This window comes from Falco naumanni, chromosome 4 (assembly GCF_017639655.2).
Source record: "Falco naumanni isolate bFalNau1 chromosome 4, bFalNau1.pat, whole genome shotgun sequence".
NCBI classification, from domain to species: Eukaryota; Metazoa; Chordata; class Aves; order Falconiformes; family Falconidae; genus Falco; species Falco naumanni.
This window is the reverse complement of record NC_054057.1, coordinates 63,810,383-63,828,225: the sequence shown is the minus strand read 5'-3', so window position 1 is coordinate 63,828,225 and position 17,843 is coordinate 63,810,383. Positions and strand designations below refer to the sequence as shown.

Here is a 17,843-nt window from a genome sequence, read left to right as displayed (position 1 = left end):
AAGTAAGGGCTGAAGAGGACAGCAAACATAACTTGAGCTGTGACATTAGAGCAAAGCCAAAGCCTACTCAGAACAACTTCTGGCAACACAATAAGCTGTCTCCAGACCTCTGCAGGTCTCCCCCTCACTGACTTCTCCCCCCTTGGGCTGGGAGGCAGCTGGGCAGCTCTCAGCCCAGCTGCTACCACCTGACTGCTGCAAAAAGCTAGAGATTATTTGCTGAAGTGTGCTTAGAAACACAGCGCTGTAAATGAAATCCCAAATGATGAACACGTAGGTCAAAAGGAAAAAAAAAAACCCAAACAATCGAAAAACGCAGTAATAATGAGCAAGCAAGAAAAAAAAAATCCCCCAGATTCTCTTTGGCTTAGAAGTCATGGAGCAATATGTGTCATTCCCTCTGAGCAAACAGGCTGCACAAGAAAGGCCCACTGTGCCAATCTGGAACGAGAAGTCACATTCCCCTTGAAGGCATTTCACAAGTTTCCTTCATAAAAGCTCCTGGAAAAATCCTCAGTGTGACCAGCTCCTGAAAACCAGCTCTGTCTCTTTGCTGGGGAACATCCCGTCCCCACCTCCAGCCCGCTGCAAACAGCCACTGGCTGAGAGCACATGGGAACTCGCCTTGTTCTGCTGCTGTCAGAGACAGAAATCTCCTCGTGGGATCCATTTCTAGGGCTCTTTATTATAAAAGAAGACCAGAAACCTCTGTAGCGATAAACACTTCCCTGGTCAAAATGCCAAGTGCATGGGGGTTCCCATTAAGATCCAGGAGAAGTCTGATCTTAAATGAGCCAGGAGTGGTACTTCCCAGTGGTACCAGTCAGCACTGCTGTGTCAGCTGCAGCAGCTTCTCTTTTGTCTGCTTTAATTCAATAATTCTTTTTCAGACATGAAGGGAAACGGCTTGCAGGTTGCTCTGCTCAGCAGCCTCTTGGCTACCTGTGGGGCTGCCACCCAGGGAGACCTCCCGCAGCGGCGAGGATGGCAGCGGGAGCACTGCCGGGGGCCGAGGATCAGTGCAGCTTGAAAAAACACACAAACCCCCTCTGTTACAATAAGGTGGTTGAGGGGAGGTGGCAGGTGGACTGGGATAGTATTGGCAGGAGTATTCAATACCAGAGAGACCAATATTTGGATTAAACTAGTCAGAAAAAAGCCCCTGCCCTCACAGCTCTGAGCACAAGCAGCACCTGTGATTCTCCACATTTGTCAGCTGAAACCTCACATCTACTTCCCTGCCCAGCATTTAAAAAAAAATATAAAATCAAACCCAAACCCCACCCTGCAAAGCTGGGATCTTGGCTTCTAATGGGATGAAGTCTTTTAGAGCCAGTCTCATCTAACGTTTCAATCACTTGAATCTCTCTAATCTTATCACAAAAGACTTGATTCTCTATGCACCAGCCAACTCGCCAGAAACGTCACCCTAACATCTGTTACATGGGCCCGAGCCCATTTATCCTTGCAAAATCACCGCGGCTGGATGGCACTCTGCATGAAACCCAGGGGGTGTGGAGGACCGTGGAGAGGCCTCCGGTCTTTGTGCTCCTGGAACAAGTGGATGCCAAGGAACAGACACCTGCCACAGATGGGAAACGGCCCTTTTCCTCGCCTGACATGGAAAGGTGCCTGTGCGGTTCTTTCCAAAGAGGGGGGTTCATCAGCTGCAGCTCCGGTTTTCTCTTTCCCTGCGTTACGAAGCGATGAACACAAAAGCACAGGCACGCACACATACAACGCTCACACACCAGTGCACAAAAGATCACTTTCTGCCCGTCAATAAGTACGGGGGACATTTAGCCAAGCTGCTGAAATGAAACCTCTTCAATACTGGGAAGAAAAGCAAGCCTTGAAACCCAGGTCTTTCTCCTGAGACAGCAAAAGAGACACAGAAGGACGGCCAGTGTCCCACGCTGCTACCGGGGGCTCTATTCTGCTGCTGTGACTACCCTCGTCTTGCAAAAGGCCTGTGAGTTGATACTGTAAAACTGGAAGCGCAGTTCAGACAGACAGATGGCACAGAAGAGGGATGAGATGGGCAAACACGGCAGGAATACAGAGAATTTGGCATTAGAAAAAAAATAATAACAGGAACGAAACAGAATTGGAAAGGAAAACGACAGAAGAGAAAAAAATAATAATGGGGGGCGAGGGGGAAATGAAACCAACAGGAACAAAAACACACAGGAACTAACTTTCAAAGTCAAACTCAGGGTCACTGAGAGGGCTGCTCAGACCAGAATCTGCAGAAAACAGTAAAAAATAAATAAATAAAATATACACTTTTGTAAAAATTTCATGCTAATAAAAAAACAAAAAACCAACATAAATCCAAAGAGGAAAAGAAAGTTATTTTTTGTGCTAATTAGGCTAGGACAGGATATCTAAGATGTGCTATGCTTCCCCCTCTCCCAGCTGCACAGATGCTCACGCACGCTCCCATCCCCATGTCGCCCCTCCGTTCTGCTGCTGGGGACACGACAGAGACTCCGCTTGCTGGACCCCGGGTCACCTGGCTGGAGCAGAGCCTACAAGCCTCTTCTAAACCACAACATACTTAATTCAAATTATTTCAATTCAGACAGCACCTATGGAGTCCTCCCCTGCAAACTGCACCACCACAAGCTCTCCATCACCACCCGCACACTCCAAGCTCTGATTTTCCATCTTCAGCCAATTGTCTGCAAAATTCTGTGGGAGGCAGGTGACCAGCTCTCCCAAACCCTTTAAAACCTTTTTATTGCTTTACAAACCATATCACTGAATAAACGAGCGAGATGAACTCTTTGGCTAGATAAACTTACAAAGAAAAGGTGGCAGCCTCTTTCTAAAGCTGGACTGGACAAAACCAGGCAGCCTTTTGAGATCTGCAGACCTTTGCCTAGCAGAGCCTTAGCGGCAGGTCTGCATGCCATAGCTACCTTTCACAAGCCTCTTAGACCAAGAATTCAGAGGTGCACCGTGACCAAACCAGCAGGGTCAGTAGAAGACAGACTCACTCATCTATCAGTCGTGTTAACCGAAGCTCCAAGTGCCCTTAGCTGACTGCTATCCTGCGGGGACAGGGAGAAATACCCAGTAAGGGAAACACGTGAAACCGTACTTCCAGCTGCTTCTTAGCACCCAGGCTAAGCTGCATGGCCACAACCTTTTATCTTTATTGTTATCTTAGCCTAAGTTTTCACACGTGGGAGTGCAACTCTTCCTCTTGGGTCTCATACCACTACCTGGAGCGCCCAGAAGCCAACCTGAACGCTCCCAAAAGGAGCTCCCGTTTGCACCCAGTATGTAACACTGAGCCCAGACAAATGCAAACTGCTGCTGAGCCGCAGCTGGGGAAACTCAAAAGATCTCAAAACACCTTCAGACTCTCCCGCAAGAGCACCACTAAGCAAGACCTGATTTAGGGACCTAACTGCTGCTGAACTGCTCTGCATTCAGTCCTTGCATGCTAGATGGAACCTGCTTCTATCCCTCAGCTCAGACTCAATCGTTGCTAAGCTTGGGCCGATACTAGCAGGCTGCTCCTAACTATTTTTGGTATGAAGCCCTTAGCTTGGTGCTGCCTTTGCGCTTCCCCAAAGATCCCTGCCCTCAAGGTACCTACTTGACTTGCCATGCTCACCCTAGAGAAAACTCAGACAACGCTAAGGACAGGACTGGGATGGGAAGGGGAAACAGGAGCTGCAGAAACATTACTAACAAGCACAAAACAGCAAAAAAATACAAACAAACTGAAAACAACAGCCAGCCCCCACAGAGCACAATAAATTCCCTTCCAAATCCTCAAGCACCAGGAACTCGGAGGCAGAGGTGTGTATCAGTGTGCAGGCACTGTTCAGCATCACCAAGTGTCTGTCTACGTGAGGACATGCCCGTGCTGGGCTTTCAGTGGTGGCTTGCAGAGGTGCCACGCAGGCAGCTTAGACGTGCACGTACGTGGGGACACACATGGGGAGAGAGGAGGGTGCATGGAGCCTCTCCGCCTGGGAGCTGAGTGCAGCTGAGTGAGCCTGCAGCGGCAGCGCCTGCACTGAGCGAGGAGATGCTGCCTCGCCTGCACGAAGCAACCCCCTGCCCCCTGTCCCCGCACAGCCCGCCGGTGGGCCCGGCTCCCAGCAGGAGTGTTTGGCACATAAGCAGAAAGCTCCCATTACAGACGTGGCTGGAGTGCTGCGTGCTGGGCAGCCTGCCACACTTCGTCTCCACCGCCCAGGGGATCTCCCAGCACGAGGCACGGTGCTGCGCGGCAGCATCGGTGCTCCGGCAAGCTTGGCACGGCCACGGCGCTGCAGCTGTGTACTCAGCCCAGAACGCAGCAGTTGAGCGGGGGATGCGGCGCAGCCCCTCCTCCCGCCTGGCTAGCGGGGGCACAGCCTGCGCAAGGTCCCCGAGGTTGCCCGGCACAGGTTTCTCTCTGCCGTCTCGCTCAGCACAGGCAAGGCTGGAGGTTCCTTGGCTGCACCCCGGGCTGGCGCGGGCGCTGGAAGGCAGCACTGCAGCAGCCTCCACGCAGGCAGGAGGGGCCAAGGGAAGGGCAGTTGCTCCGCTCCTGCCTTCCCCGTGAGAAAGGCCGGTTAGCAGCCGGTTACCTGGAGTCTGGAAGTTGATGCGCCTCATTTCCACAGGGTCCTTAGGGTGGTGAGGGGTGATTTCAGCATTGTTCAGGAGGCATTTTGTCCGTGGCTCTGAATCTTTCCGTTTGCTTTAAACAAATTAGAAATAAATAAAAAAAAGAAACAAACAAAAAAACCAAAAAGAAAAGCAGCTTAGCTTATGGGCCTTTTAGTCTCTTCAGCTACTCAGGCCAGTCAGACCTGAGCATAGCTCCCACCAATATCAGGGTCTGAGGCAGACAAGGATGTAGATTACATAAAACGCATCAGAAAAGGGATAAGGTTCGGAGGGTTTTGCAAGTGCTGTATTTGATGGGTTTACAAGGGCCCAGCATGCCCTTAGCAGCTTTCAGACAAATCTGGAAGTTCCTCCTTCTCACAGCAGAAGTACAGACAGGCAGCAAGGAGCAGCTGAGGTGCTGTGAACTCACACCTCAGCCTCCCTGCACAGCCAAGCCTCCACTGAACTTCGCAGAGCTCTGCAAGCAGAAGCCTTTCCAATTGTGGCCAAGCCATTTTCAGCCCGAGAGAACCACAGCCAACATAATCATTTGGAAAAGTACAGAATCTCCTGACCGTGACCTTGGATGAAAAGTACTGCTATTGCTCTGTTGGCTTGTTTAGGAGCTCTCAGTGCCTTGCTGCAGACAGAGAAGTCAAAGCAGTGATTTTCAACCTTTCTTGATCTGCAGAACCCTAAAAACTGGGTTCAAAAAACAGCCTAGACACACGCTTTCCCATCACAGCTGTGCCTGCTGAGATCTGTCTCACCTCGTGCCAGAAGCTGAAGCCCACTCCAACCTGCCAGCTGAGCTGCACATCTAAGTGCTTCCTAGTATATTTTACTCAAAACGGGTTAAGTTAGCTGAGGCAGTTGAAAGTCTTTGCTGACCTAGTGGCTCATTCTCCTTGAAAAGAATTTGTAAGCAAAGCCCAGTGATGATCTGCAGATGTGATAACCTCTGGCAAGGGAACAGTGACAAGCTGCCAGGAGCAGAACTTCTCCAGCGGGCAGAGAATGTGTACCCACACCCTGCGGCTTGCAAATATTGTCCAGCTCTTCTATAGCAAGATGGCTGTAGAGCTCCTCACCTCACCTGCTAGGGTTGCACAGAAGCTTCTAATAATATGCCTGCAGCAGTAATGGCAATTACTTAGGCAGAGAGAAGGTTATTCAGTACATTTTTAGCTGTCTCTTAATGTCATTAATAGCTAGAAGAAGTGGCACGAGCCCTGCCAGCACTGCATGGGGCAGCATTTTAGAATTATACCACTTTGCAGTTTGGGAGTAGTTTATTTTTGCCGCAGTTCTGAAACTGCTGTTAATAGTTCATTGGCTAAACCCATCAGTTACTTCCAGTGAAAGCTCTCCCAGCCTCGGAAATGGTTTGAAATAAGTCTAATTTCTGCAGTCATAAATGAACTCTGTTAGAAGTCCCTGGCTGATGGGGCAAGAATAGCTTTTGCAACGGGGCGAGGACAACTCAGCTGGTAAGATTCTGCCTCCAGTATGCCAGCGGCTCAGGGACAGCCTGTACAGAGCAGTCAGACATGGAGAAACCCGCTTCCACCTCTGACTGCAACACAAATGGGTGTTTCTCTGCTCCATTAACTTAACATTTTATGAGCCGTTTACTGTCACTGCTGCTCAGCTTGAGAAAGGGCCATTATATTTAGGAACAGACAAGTAGGAGAAAGCTGGGCTTTCTTTACTTTTTCTGCCCTGATTCAAACATGGTCTCATGCTAGTCTGACACAGGGCTCCTGTTAGGACAGACGTAACGGTAGGAACCATACCAACAAAGCCCCATCACCACAGACACTAAACACTGCCTGACACACAGCAAGAAAGAACCTAAACAAATTGCAAATCTGGTGCTCTTACCTGTCTGGCTTGCTGTCCAGGAAAGCAGTAAGTGGAGAAAAGACAAGACAAATGTTCAGGTTAGAAAGACCTTGCAGAGGAAAGGGGAAGCATTTGCTCAGCTCTAACCCTGGTAGCACAGGTAGAAGGTGGGACCAGTAGAGATTACCCACTTAGATCAGGGCTAAAGAACACCAACAAGAACCACTGGAGTGTCTGACCCCAGAGCACTTGTGAGCCTAGCAGCTTCACACCTGCTGGGATGCAAAAGACACACCCTTGTGCATAAGTGAACACACCTGTGAGGATGGAAGATGCAGCAGGGTTAAGAGAGCTTCGCTGCCATCCTGGGTATGTGATGTCCCAGGTAAGGACACCCCTGCATTGGCTATAGCTGCCATCCTGCCCTTTTTCTTGCCTTATTTTGCTCAGCATCTGCCTCCTTTCCTCTTCTCTTTCATTGCACAGTGTAGCTTGGGTGTGCTCGAGAGGCTCCCGGTCTCATCCACGCACCATGAGATGCTCAGAATGCCAAGGAAAAGGGCGAGATTTCCAGGCAAGGAAAAGGGAGAGATTGCCAGGGGTTGTTCCCTCCTCTCTCCTGCAGACTCACATCACAGCCCTGCTTTCATCTCCCACCTCCAGCTGGAAACCAGTTTGAGAACAATGGGGGCCTCTGCTGATCCACCGCACAAAGACGCTTCCTCTGCAGCACCCCCACTCTGCACACAGAGCACAGAAAGGGGAGCCTGAGGCTGTGAGCAGCTCTTCTGGGGGAGACAGGCAAGAGACCTGACAAACTCATTGCACATGTATAACAACAGACTGCCTGTAAGATGAGCACAGCTTTCCTGAGAGTGCCATGCGTGCAAGTCCCTGCAACCCACTGCTGATCTCTCCCGTGCCGCTCAGACCCCTCCATTTGTGCCTCAGCGCTCCTCTCTCTGCTGCTGGTGGAAGGATTTGCCCTCAGCTGACAACTACAGGACCAAGGAGGAAATTCCCTTTAGGGACTAGAGCTGGGGACATTCAGAATGGTCACAGATCTGGGCAAGAAGCATCTCTTACTTTTTGTAGAGTAGGATAGCGATGACGATGCAGATGATGAATACCACGGCCAGGACGGGCCCGATGACCCAGATCAGCCCTTCCTCTCCATCAATGATCGGCTGTGGGTCAGGGTTGTCCAGCTGGATGGGGTCGGAGAAAGGACTAGCAGCAAAAGTCTGGAAGACACGAGAAATTGTGGGGGACAGTTCAGAGATGGAATTGGGACAGAAAACAATGGAGAAGTACTCCACAAGAGAAATTTCTAGAGAGGATGTGAGCTCTCTGCAGCACAAACCATGTAATAACAGAGAAAAATGTGCTCTTCCACCTGTAGAAAAAACCCTTGTCTGTGAGCATCCATATGACAGGTATCTTCCTCCTCCAGTGCTCCGGGTAAGACATGAGAAGTGTAGATCACATCACGTGAAGTGGTAAGACTGCCTCGTGCCTACGGCTCACCTAATCTTGTAGCCAGGAGGCACTTTTAGAAAACCAGTTGACTATGCCTCTGTTTCACCACATCCCTGAGCCCTCTTCACTGCCACAAACACTTTTTCCAAGCTCTCATGCAACCATCTGGATTTTGACAGTCAGATGGGATTACAGAGAAAGAGGGAAGGGATTAAAACAAGAATTAACGCTTATAAAGAGTCTGGTCTGATGACTGAAAAAAACCAACCCTGAAATATAAATAAATAAAATGCAGTATGTCTCCTCTGCTCCCTCTGCAGTGAGCTGGGCTCTTGAGGAGAATCAGAGGCACGTTTGAACCCACCAGAATCCTAACTAATGAGCATTGCCTGCACTCTCGTGAGCGCTACAATCTCCCCATCCCTGGAAGGATGCATTTCCAACTTATACAGAAACTAAAATGCACAGAGGAGAACTGGCATGGCCTCGTTTGAGTGAAAAGTCTGGGACAGGACAAGAAGAGAAGATCTGGACTCCAAGTGCTTGAACTCTGTCAGCTCTCGGCGAGACCGAAATACTGCTACATACTTGGGAACTGCTGTGAATCCAGGCCGCTGTGAGTGAGTATGTAGTACCTTGTTTTAAAGCAGAAATTACCACAAGCTGCAGTAATCCGATTGAGAAACCCATTCAGAAGCGTGTCAGCCTAATCCTTTAATATCAAATACACAACTAAATATTTATTTGGGGAAAAAACCCTCTGAAAACCCTTAATTTCAAATAGCTCTCCACTACAACTCCATAGGGGGATTTAAAAACAGCAAAGTATTAGACTGCTTCCTATTGTGTGTGAGGGAGGAGGCAGGTAAATATTACAAAACAGTTGTTTTCCTAAAGCCAAACACAGCACCACTGAAGCCAGCAGAGGTGCTGAAGTAGTAGAAAGCATATGTAGTTTTGCATTAAAAAAAATACTCCCCTCTCTGCTTGACAGGGAACTTAGTAATGACCAGGGCGTGTGACATGCTGTTCTCAAAGCAGGATGGCTAGGGTCATTGCTCTAAGGAATAAAAGGACAGGCTTTACAAGAAATTACCCTTTATTGGACCTAGGGTTCTCTGAACTTGAGTGCAGTCCTGCGTGGATAGTTCAGTACTCCCCATTCTGGACTCCAATCTGGAGCCGTAGGTGTATCAAGTCCTGCCTATGAAGACCAGCAAAATGCAGCAGGAGAGCACAAAAGCTCACATCATCAGCCTTTCTGCTTGGAAAAACACGTTTGCTGCGTGCAGACACAAGCACAAACAGCTCCAACAGCCATATGCAGAAGCTTCACAGCTGGACTGGAAGGTCTTTACAAACACAAAAACCTCAAGATCTGGCACCTGGTGGGAGAGTTACAGAGAATGCCAGGAGGGCACCAGGGCTGCCGGCTGCTCGCAAGGGAGCACTTGCTGTCTCTGGTCAGTAATGGGGACAGAGGGGCACAAGCATCTGAAGAGGGCAAGAGAAAGCAGGCAGCACTTACAGCCTCGGGTTCCTGGAGCACTGCCAGGATGAAGACAACATATTTCTGCCCTGGCTCCAGGGCTCTGTTCTCGAAGTTGTCGTAGTGCTTCATGTCCCCCAAGATGAAATGGGAGGGGAGGGAGCGAAACCGGGCAGCAATGTAGGGCTTGGGGAAGTCCAATTGTCGGGAGTGACGCAGACTTCGGCGTCGGAGCCTGGCAATGTCCTGAACAAGCTGGAGGGAGCAAAGGAACACTCTGAGCCCTGATGCCTTCAGCACCATCAAGGGAGCAGGAAGGGTGAGCCAAACCATCCCACTCAGGCTGGCCACACCACAGCTACTCAGAACATGGAGCACAGACACCCCAAAACCACCTTCCCAGGTTACCATCCCACCCATTACAGCTGTTTCCTCTACGCCCACAGCTGGCTTCAGTTTCATCCACACTCACCTCCTCCAGATCCATCTCCTCAGGGCTGCCCAAGGGGTTGAGGAACTGTCCTCCCCGGGACTTCCTTAGAGGCACCACCACAATGTAGTAAGCCCTAAGAGTTGGGGATAATCAGAAGAAATACAAGGAATTGATCTCCTCCGGGCCACAGCAGAAGAGGGTGCAGGCAATGATGCAGAAGGCTAGGTTTGCCAAAACAGCCCCACTGGCTCAATCCAGCAAGCCCCTTATTTTTAATTTAGCAGTTGTAATTGATGCTCCTGGAACAAGCTTGAATTCAGTGGCAGCCCCATATGACATGTCTCCTTATCTACTCCCTTTGCATTTCTCTGCCATCCCCTGTTAGCTCTGCAAAATGGCTCCAAAAGACAAGAGTCAGGCAAGGCTACAAATGCAGGGAACGCACTCCCTGCCACTGCCCTTGCGGATTTGTACTGTGGACTCCAGCCATCAGGGCTGACCCCCCCCCAGCACAAACTGAGACCCCACATCTGCAGTTTAACAGGAACCTACTGGACAGGCACAGAGCTCTTCACATCTGGGAGAATCACCACCACGTTGCCATCAGCATCAGGCTTGTGGGTCACCTCTGGCTTCTTTGATAACATGTCAGCAGCTGTCCAGGCAGCAACGTTCTGCTGCAAGCCACCCATGCTATTGCCCCGGTTCATGAGAACAAAGTTGTAGAACGTGCGGGGCTTCAGGTTGGTGATGAGCTTCTTGGTGGTGCGGCCATCCACATCAACATTCAGCCCGTTGTACTGGATCTGTGGGAGGTGAAAAGGCAGCGAAGCTGTACCATGAGCACGGCTAATAATGCTCAAGCAACCAAACTCCCTCCTCCCCACTGCTCTGGTCTGCAGCGAGGGGCACAGCTTTGGCAGGAATAGAACACAGGAATAGAAGGCACGTGTGTGGGGAGCCGTCTCATCTCCTGTGCCCACTGCAGGGTCCCCATGCATAAGGTAGATGCAGACAAAAGCCTTGAGATTTGAGACTAGGAAAGACATTTTTATTCAGGAATGGGAAAATTGTGGTAACTTGCCTAGGGAGGCAGTGCTATGGTAACAGTGGTGGGAATGCAACCCAACAGCCCTGATTTTTGGCCCACCTCCCTGTTGTACTGATAAACCATCATCTGCCCATATCTGAGGCAGGGATTCAGAATTCCTGCCTCTTACAACCTCGTACTCAAACCAAGAGACAAGACTCCCAGGGAACTGGGAAGAAGCACAGTTCTGACCCCTCCATTTCACTTGCCTTGTATGGGGTGGGAGAGTTGTAATTCTCAGGAAACTCCCAGCTCAAAAGGACAGATGTCTTCGTCACCATCTTCACCTTGAAGTTTTTGGGCAAAACTGCTGAGAGAAAAGTGAGGAGGAACAGGAGATAGGAGAAGAAAAGGCAGCAGAGGGAAGGAAGAGCAAGAAAGAGAAGGAAGAGAATGTCAGGCACTGGCAAAAGGGTCTGCCAGGCTGGGTCTGGCTGCTGCTGCAGGGATGGAAGACCTTGCTCCCTCCTCCACACTTTGCTCGTGTTTTGCCAAGGTCCATCTCCCCATGTTCCCTGTCCCCATGCCTAACCCCAGGGAGGGGTGAGGGAGGGTGCATGGCTTTGCCCACACACTTATGGGTCTGGGTGGCTGCTGCAGGAACGAGGTGCTGGCTTTCTGAGCATGCTCAGGTGAGGAAACCCATCCCAGGTCACGTTTTGAGGGTTTTTTTATTTTTTCTGTTTTCTTTTGGCTGTTTGCAAAAGCTGAAGAAAATGCTCTTCCCACCTGTATAGCGACTGGCCCCCCACTTCAGGTGCCAGTGACAGAAGGGTGTCCGGACTTAACTTAGAAGAAAGTGGAAAAGGGACTTACCTGGCACAAGGCAGATTGGAGCTGAGGGACTGAGTGTGAAACCGGAGTGCTTTCAGTTACTCACGAGCCTGGCTGAGCCTGGCTTGACCTCTCCAGCTCTCTGCCTCCCGGCACCAGCCCCGGGTACAAGGGGAGAGAGAGGGAGGAGAAACCGGTAAGTCCTACCTTGATCCAGCTGGAATGTCCGATACTGGACCGTTGGGCTGTATGGCCCGGGGCCTTTACTGGTGTGAGCACGGATTTTAACATCATAGGCAGTGTTGGGTTTGAGGCCGTTGAGGGTGTACGAGTTCTCTGGGGAGGGGGGCAGGTCTTTTTCCAGCAGGTTGCCGGGAGAACCAGCTTCCCGGTAGGCCACGGTGTATTTGACGATGGCTCCATTTCTCTCGGCCAGCACAGGGGGAAGCCAGCCAAACTGGACCGACATGGATGTGATGTTGCTCGCCTCGAGGATTTGGGGGTAACCCTTGGGGATGTCTTCAGGGGTGGTGAGTTCCTGCACAGCTTCCTCCCCAAAGCCAGCCCGGCTTTTCACGGCCAGCTTGAAAACATACGTGGCGCCCTTATGTATGCTGGGAGCGGTGTACTTATCCTCCAGGGCCGTGAACTCCAAGGTAGCCAGGGGGTCGACATCCTTGCGGCCAAACTGGAGCCGGTAGCCCATCACCTGGCCTTCCGCATCCAACGGAGGCTCCCATTTCACCAGAAGAGTGTTCTCTTCTGTCTGGTGCACAGACAGGATGGGCTTCCCTGGGACTGGGAGAGAAGAGAGACACCTCCAGTCACACGTGTGGCAGAGCGTGGCTGGTGAGGAGATGCAGACTCTTAAGCTGTGGCAACAGGTTCCTCAAATCAGTGCCAAGGTTTCAGCTCTACTCTGTGTACTTTAGTGTATCCCCTTGTAATCAAGCTGCTGCCACCCACCAGTGATGGGACAGGTGGATGGTCTCTATCAAGCTCAGGAAACGAGGTGCACTGCCAGCGTGTCAGCTGTGAGGTACTATCATGTTTCTGGATTTATTTTCTTCCCTTTCCTCAGGATGGGAAGGTATGCACAGCTCCTGCCTTACCACGGGACCACGGAGCCTCCCACAGCTGGGAAGAACAAACTCGGGTTTCCTGACTCCCAGCCTCCCGGCCTAATCCCCCCAGCAGACTGCTTCCCAGGGCAGCGAGGAAGGAACGCTGGAGTCCCCCAGACTCTGATCCTCTCTCTCTCTCTCCCTCCATTACGCAGCACAACTCATGCAGAAAGAGACGGGAACAGATTGGCTCAGGCTGGGAAGTCCAGAGCAGCTGAGGGTGAAGTAATGAAGGATGGGAAAGAAGTCTGGGCAGCCCCAGGTCCTGAGCAGCGGGCACGAGGCCAGCAAAGAGAGTCTGGCAGCATCTGATCACCCAGTTGGGTACAGAAAGAAGGAAGCACAGAGAGGACGGAAATGGTGCCCAAAGTCTGTGTGAGGCAGAGGGCAGGGAGAGTCACTGGTTACTCTGTGCAGTTTCCCCTCTGGAGGAAGGGAAAAGAGAGCTGAATGGTGGTGTGTTTTCACTTACTCCCTCCTTAACCTGTCAGTTAGTTCCTCCACATCTGGGGGGCTATTGCGGGAGATCAGCAGTGCTGTGCCTCTGTCTAATGAGCCTTGGCACTGCACGACGGCTAAGCAAATCCACAGCCACAGTTAAATGGCATGTGTAGGCTCAGAGGTTCCTGAAGCTGGAGAAACCAGAGCATTAATTCCAGCAGCTCATGCGTCATTTACACTCAGCTCCACTATTAGAGATCTAATTTCCTTCTCTCCGCCTTTCTTCTGGTTGAACAGGTGGAGGAGAGAGATGGAGTTTGGAGAGATCCCGGCCCACTCTCGCAGTGTGGGTCTGGCCAAGCATCGCCAGGCTGGAAGACTGTAGCACGACTCATGAAGCAAGCAGGAGGGAGCTGGCAGGGAAGGATGCTGCCTGTGTCAGGGATCCTGGCAGAGTCAAACTGGGGAAAACACTCGGCCTGCTGCACCGACTGACAGCCGAACACTGGGATGAGGGGTAGCCTCTGAAACAAATGCTTTCTCCATTTCAAACTGCCAAAGAATGGCTAGGGAGCAGTGCTGGGAGAGCCTCCCTTGGAAATGCTTAAGAAACACATTAAGGAGAAAATCAGTGACATTACCTTTATGTTTTGGGTTTTATCACAAACGTTGCTATAATCAGCTGAGCTTGAAAATATTACATTTGCACAGCAAATACTGTTTGGAAGGAAGGTGAAAAGAAAGCACCAGGGGTGTGTGTGTGTTTTATTTTGCAATTGGTTTGGACAGTAAGGGAGAAAACTGGATGTATTACTGTATTTAAATTCAGCCCCGAGCCCTGAACGATAAAGAAAGAAATCTCTCCTCTCAGAAGGTATATTGACTCAACAATGCAAAGAAGGTAAGAATGATACGGAGCCATTTGAAAGGTTTTGTGGGTTTGTTTTTTTAATAGCTATTTCAAGTTGGGGGAAATTGAGTTTTGGGTAATAGTTGCTGTGCTGGAGAAAACATCCCTCTGTGACTGATCACCTGCTCTGCAAATCCTAATAGGGAGAGATGAGGGAGGGTGACAAGGGAGGGAGGCAGAGAGAAAGGCTCCGGAAGAGAAAAATGAGAAGAGCAGAGAGCCTCGGGAGGAAGGAAACGAGAAGAGAGCACCAGGGAGCTAGCGAGAAAAAAAGGGGCAAAGCTGGAGGGGGACGAGAGAAGGGTGAGCGAAGGAAAAGGTTTAACAGCACACTGGCACGACAAGGCGTGAAGACAGGAGCCTAGATGCTGACATCCAAACGCACCCTGCTGTAACATCTACAAGAGCTGGTGTCCTAGAAAGCAACCTTGTTCTTTTGAATACTGTTCCCTTAACTAGGCAGGAGAGGCAAGAGAGGACGGGAAGCCTGAAATCCCATTCGCTTGTCTGAACACAGGAACATAAAATCAGATGAAGATGTGAGTCAGGGTAGCGAAAAGGCAAGGGCATGGAGGGCAGCCGCGGCTCCAGCCCTGTGCGTTTCGGGCCAGGGCCCCTGAGCCCTCTCTGTCCTGTACACTCAGCGGAGTGTTTGTGCTGCCTCCAGAGCCTGAGCAGAGGTTTCCAGATTAATTATGCAGTGCTGACCAAAGGCCTTCGATCCCTGCAAAGGCAGAGAGCCATGTTCTTCCAGAAGCAAGGGATGGTGTCAGTTTATGCAGCTGCTGCAGGCAGGGTGAAGATGACTACCCCAAAACAAATAAAACAGCTAGGGTTGGGAAGTTAGTGCACAAAGAAAAGAAATAAGAAGTGGAGAAGCCATCATCTGACAGCAGGAACAAAAGAGAAAGAGCACAAGCAAAACGGGGTGAGAGAAGGTAATCGCAGTCCAATAAGAGATGGGCTGGATGAGGGACAACTCCATGTCTAGGCACCATAGCCTCCCTCCATTGCAACGAAACCCATCCCACACTACAGAGCAGCAGTTTAGTCACTAGAGCAGAAACCACAGGAATGCAAACACTGACAGGACAGGTGGAGTGTCTCCTTTCTGCCTGCAGCACAAACTATTTGGAGGAGTAACGGATACCCTGTTGCCCTTTGTCATTCCTCTGTTTAGGCCCTGCCACCCCAGCTCGGCACCACATCCTCTGAGGCTGACAGATACTTTGCCACGAAGAATAGGTCAAAGGGAGGAATGAATCTGGGTGGTATGTGCAGACAGAGCCCAGGTCCCAGAAATGCTACCGAGGAAAGGTCAATACTGCCCGTACTTTTCCCTCCACTAGTCCTGAGTAAAAAGGGGACTTATATTCAGAGACAATAGTAGAAGAGTGGGCAGTATAAGCTACCAGTGTCTGCCCACTGCTTTTCAGATCTTTGCAAGTCAACACCATGACCACAGACCTCTGGCTCTCCTTCTTCCCAGGGTACCTGTGTGTGCAAACCATCAAAGTTACACAGCCTCTCCACTGTCAAGACCAGGCAGAAAGTCTCTTTACATCTGGTGCACTGGAATTTACAGCACAAGAGATTACAAGCAATTAATTAATCCTCTGTTGCATTTCTGGGTGTGTCTGAGCTTTCTGCAGCACTTGACAGAAAAGTGTGTCATTTAGTGAGGGCTACAAGTGAGGAACGAAGGGGTTTCTGCCTTCCTAGAAGTAATTCTGTATTCGGGGCAGCACAGCATTTGGTGCAAGTCTGCCCCTCATGAAGGGAGTGGTATGAAAGAAGCCAAGTCTGGAGAAAGAACTTCTTGGTTTTAGGAAACTGGTGAATCCCAACAGTTCAGGAAAAGGCTCTTACCTGCACCCTTTGTGGTGACCACTTTCGGTTTGCTGCGAGCACCATCTCCCTTCATGGTGTAAGCGGCTACAGTAATGGAATAGGCAGTCTCAGGCTGGAGCCCAGCAATGATCATTTCCTGTTTGCGAGATTCCAAAGGAAAATCATGTAAATATTCAGGTACATACACACTGGTAGATCTCTCCTCCTTGCAGGAGTCTCAGGCCTTTTCTAGCATGCAGGAACATTCACTGAATCTGAAACCAGGAGATGCTCTGGGGCAACTGGGTAGATGTGGCAATCAGCAGGAGGATGAGAGCCACGTTTCCTTAGCGAGAAGCACGCACACCCTGGCTGCAAGCAGTCCCTCTGTAAACACAGCATGTCCCTGCAGGGCCCTGGTTCAATGCCTTCTCTTCCAGATCTACCTCTCACGCATTCCCTATCTCAACACAAACTGCTTCAGCCATCAAAATGCTGCTGTGCTCTTCAAAGTGCTCCTCGTCACTATGCGGTCTCAGAGGAGGTCTCAGCGGTTTCAGGGAGATTACATTTTTTTCACCATTACCCCCTCCCTCCTCTTCTCAGAGATATTTTTTAATGCCTTCATAATATTAAAGGGATTGCTTTAACGCAAAGTGCAAGGCGACATTTTCTGCTTGCACACTAAAGCTCCCAGCTAAATCCCCAACACCCTCCTTCCTCCATCCTCTATCAGCCTCACCACACCTGGCTCCCAGGAGCTTTTGTTAGAAGACTGGCCTCAAGAATAGCCCTTCCCCATGAAGTATTCAGCCCTTCAAAGGGCTCTGTTGTAAAAGGAATACCCGTACTACATCAAACAGGATGACAGCGTATGCAGCAGGGTTTTCTCCAAGGGCCTGAAAAGGAGGGAGATGTGAACGTTGTGCATGTTTTATGGCCTTCCTCTCCCTCGCCCCCCGCTGCCCCTTTGTGCTTTCAATATTAAATCTCAAGGCAGCACATGGGAAGAATTTGCTGGTCCTGAAAATATCTGTATCGCCCCCAAAGCTGAGCAGGGAGTGGAACAGCAGAACTTCGAAACAGCAGGATTTTGATCAACAAGTTTGGAAGCCGTTAGCTACAGAGACAGGTCTGTCTTCTGGAAGTCAAGAAACCCGTTCTGCTTTCACACACTTGCTGCTGAGTTTTGTTAAGAATTTAGGCACGAGACTTTGCCTTTCACAGGTCTCAGTTTATCCATCTGTAAAAGAGAGGTCCCTCACTTTTGCAGGGCACTTGGCAATCGCTAGGAGACATGAATACAACCAGTTTAGTAGTGCGTTATCTTGGGATCCCACCATTCCAAGAAGGAAACGCTTTCTTTACTGCTTTGTAGCTGTAAGGTCACGGAAAACATTTAGCATTTTAGCAGAAGTAGCAAATGTCGAACAGCCAAGCCGCTTTTAAGGTCTACTTAGAAGTGCCAATAGTGATTCAGAGCTTTGCATCAATGAAGTATCTAAGAACCTTGGCCCTCTGAGGGCACAAAGCATTTCCTCGTGCCCTGATAGCTTAGGACTTAGGGGGCTCTCAACACCCAGCGCTTTCCAGCCTAACCATGTTTTTCAGCCACAAGCCAGGGGTGCTCGCAGACCAGCCCATCTTTAAGTGTATGTTCAAGGTAGTCCCAAATCCAACGTCCCATCTGCTTCCCCCAGGAGGAGCAGCGGACTCATCCCTCCTTCAGAACCGAGGGGAAAACCCTGCAGTCCTGCTGCGTGCTGACGGACGACACAGTCACACAGGGTGGCAGAGCAAAGTGAACA

General features: G+C 50.3%; 1 protein-coding gene across 23 annotated transcripts in view; it reads right to left on the bottom strand.

The window, feature by feature from the left end:
* The window catches only part of PTPRS (protein tyrosine phosphatase receptor type S), a 162,823-nt gene that overhangs the window by 17,993 nt on the left and 126,987 nt on the right, over positions 1-17,843 (bottom strand). For 8 of the 23 annotated variants that reach the window (XM_040590975.1, XM_040590969.1, XM_040590968.1 and 5 more), the window contains 10 exons: positions 16,075-16,192; positions 11,938-12,528; positions 11,166-11,263; positions 10,419-10,672; positions 9,906-9,999; positions 9,473-9,688; positions 7,552-7,709; positions 6,505-6,516; positions 4,596-4,708; positions 2,199-2,246 (listed from right to left, as the gene is read on the bottom strand). In XM_040590975.1, coding sequence (XP_040446909.1) covers positions 2,199-2,246; positions 4,596-4,708; positions 6,505-6,516; positions 7,552-7,709; positions 9,473-9,688; positions 9,906-9,999; positions 10,419-10,672; positions 11,166-11,263; positions 11,938-12,528; positions 16,075-16,192 — 1,702 coding nt within the window. The remainder of the gene's footprint in view (positions 1-2,198; positions 2,247-4,595; positions 4,709-6,504; positions 6,517-7,551; positions 7,710-9,472; positions 9,689-9,905; positions 10,000-10,418; positions 10,673-11,165; positions 11,264-11,937; positions 12,529-16,074; positions 16,193-17,843) is intronic. The other 15 variants (XM_040590978.1, XM_040590981.1, XM_040590982.1 and 12 more) reach the window with 6 other exon arrangements.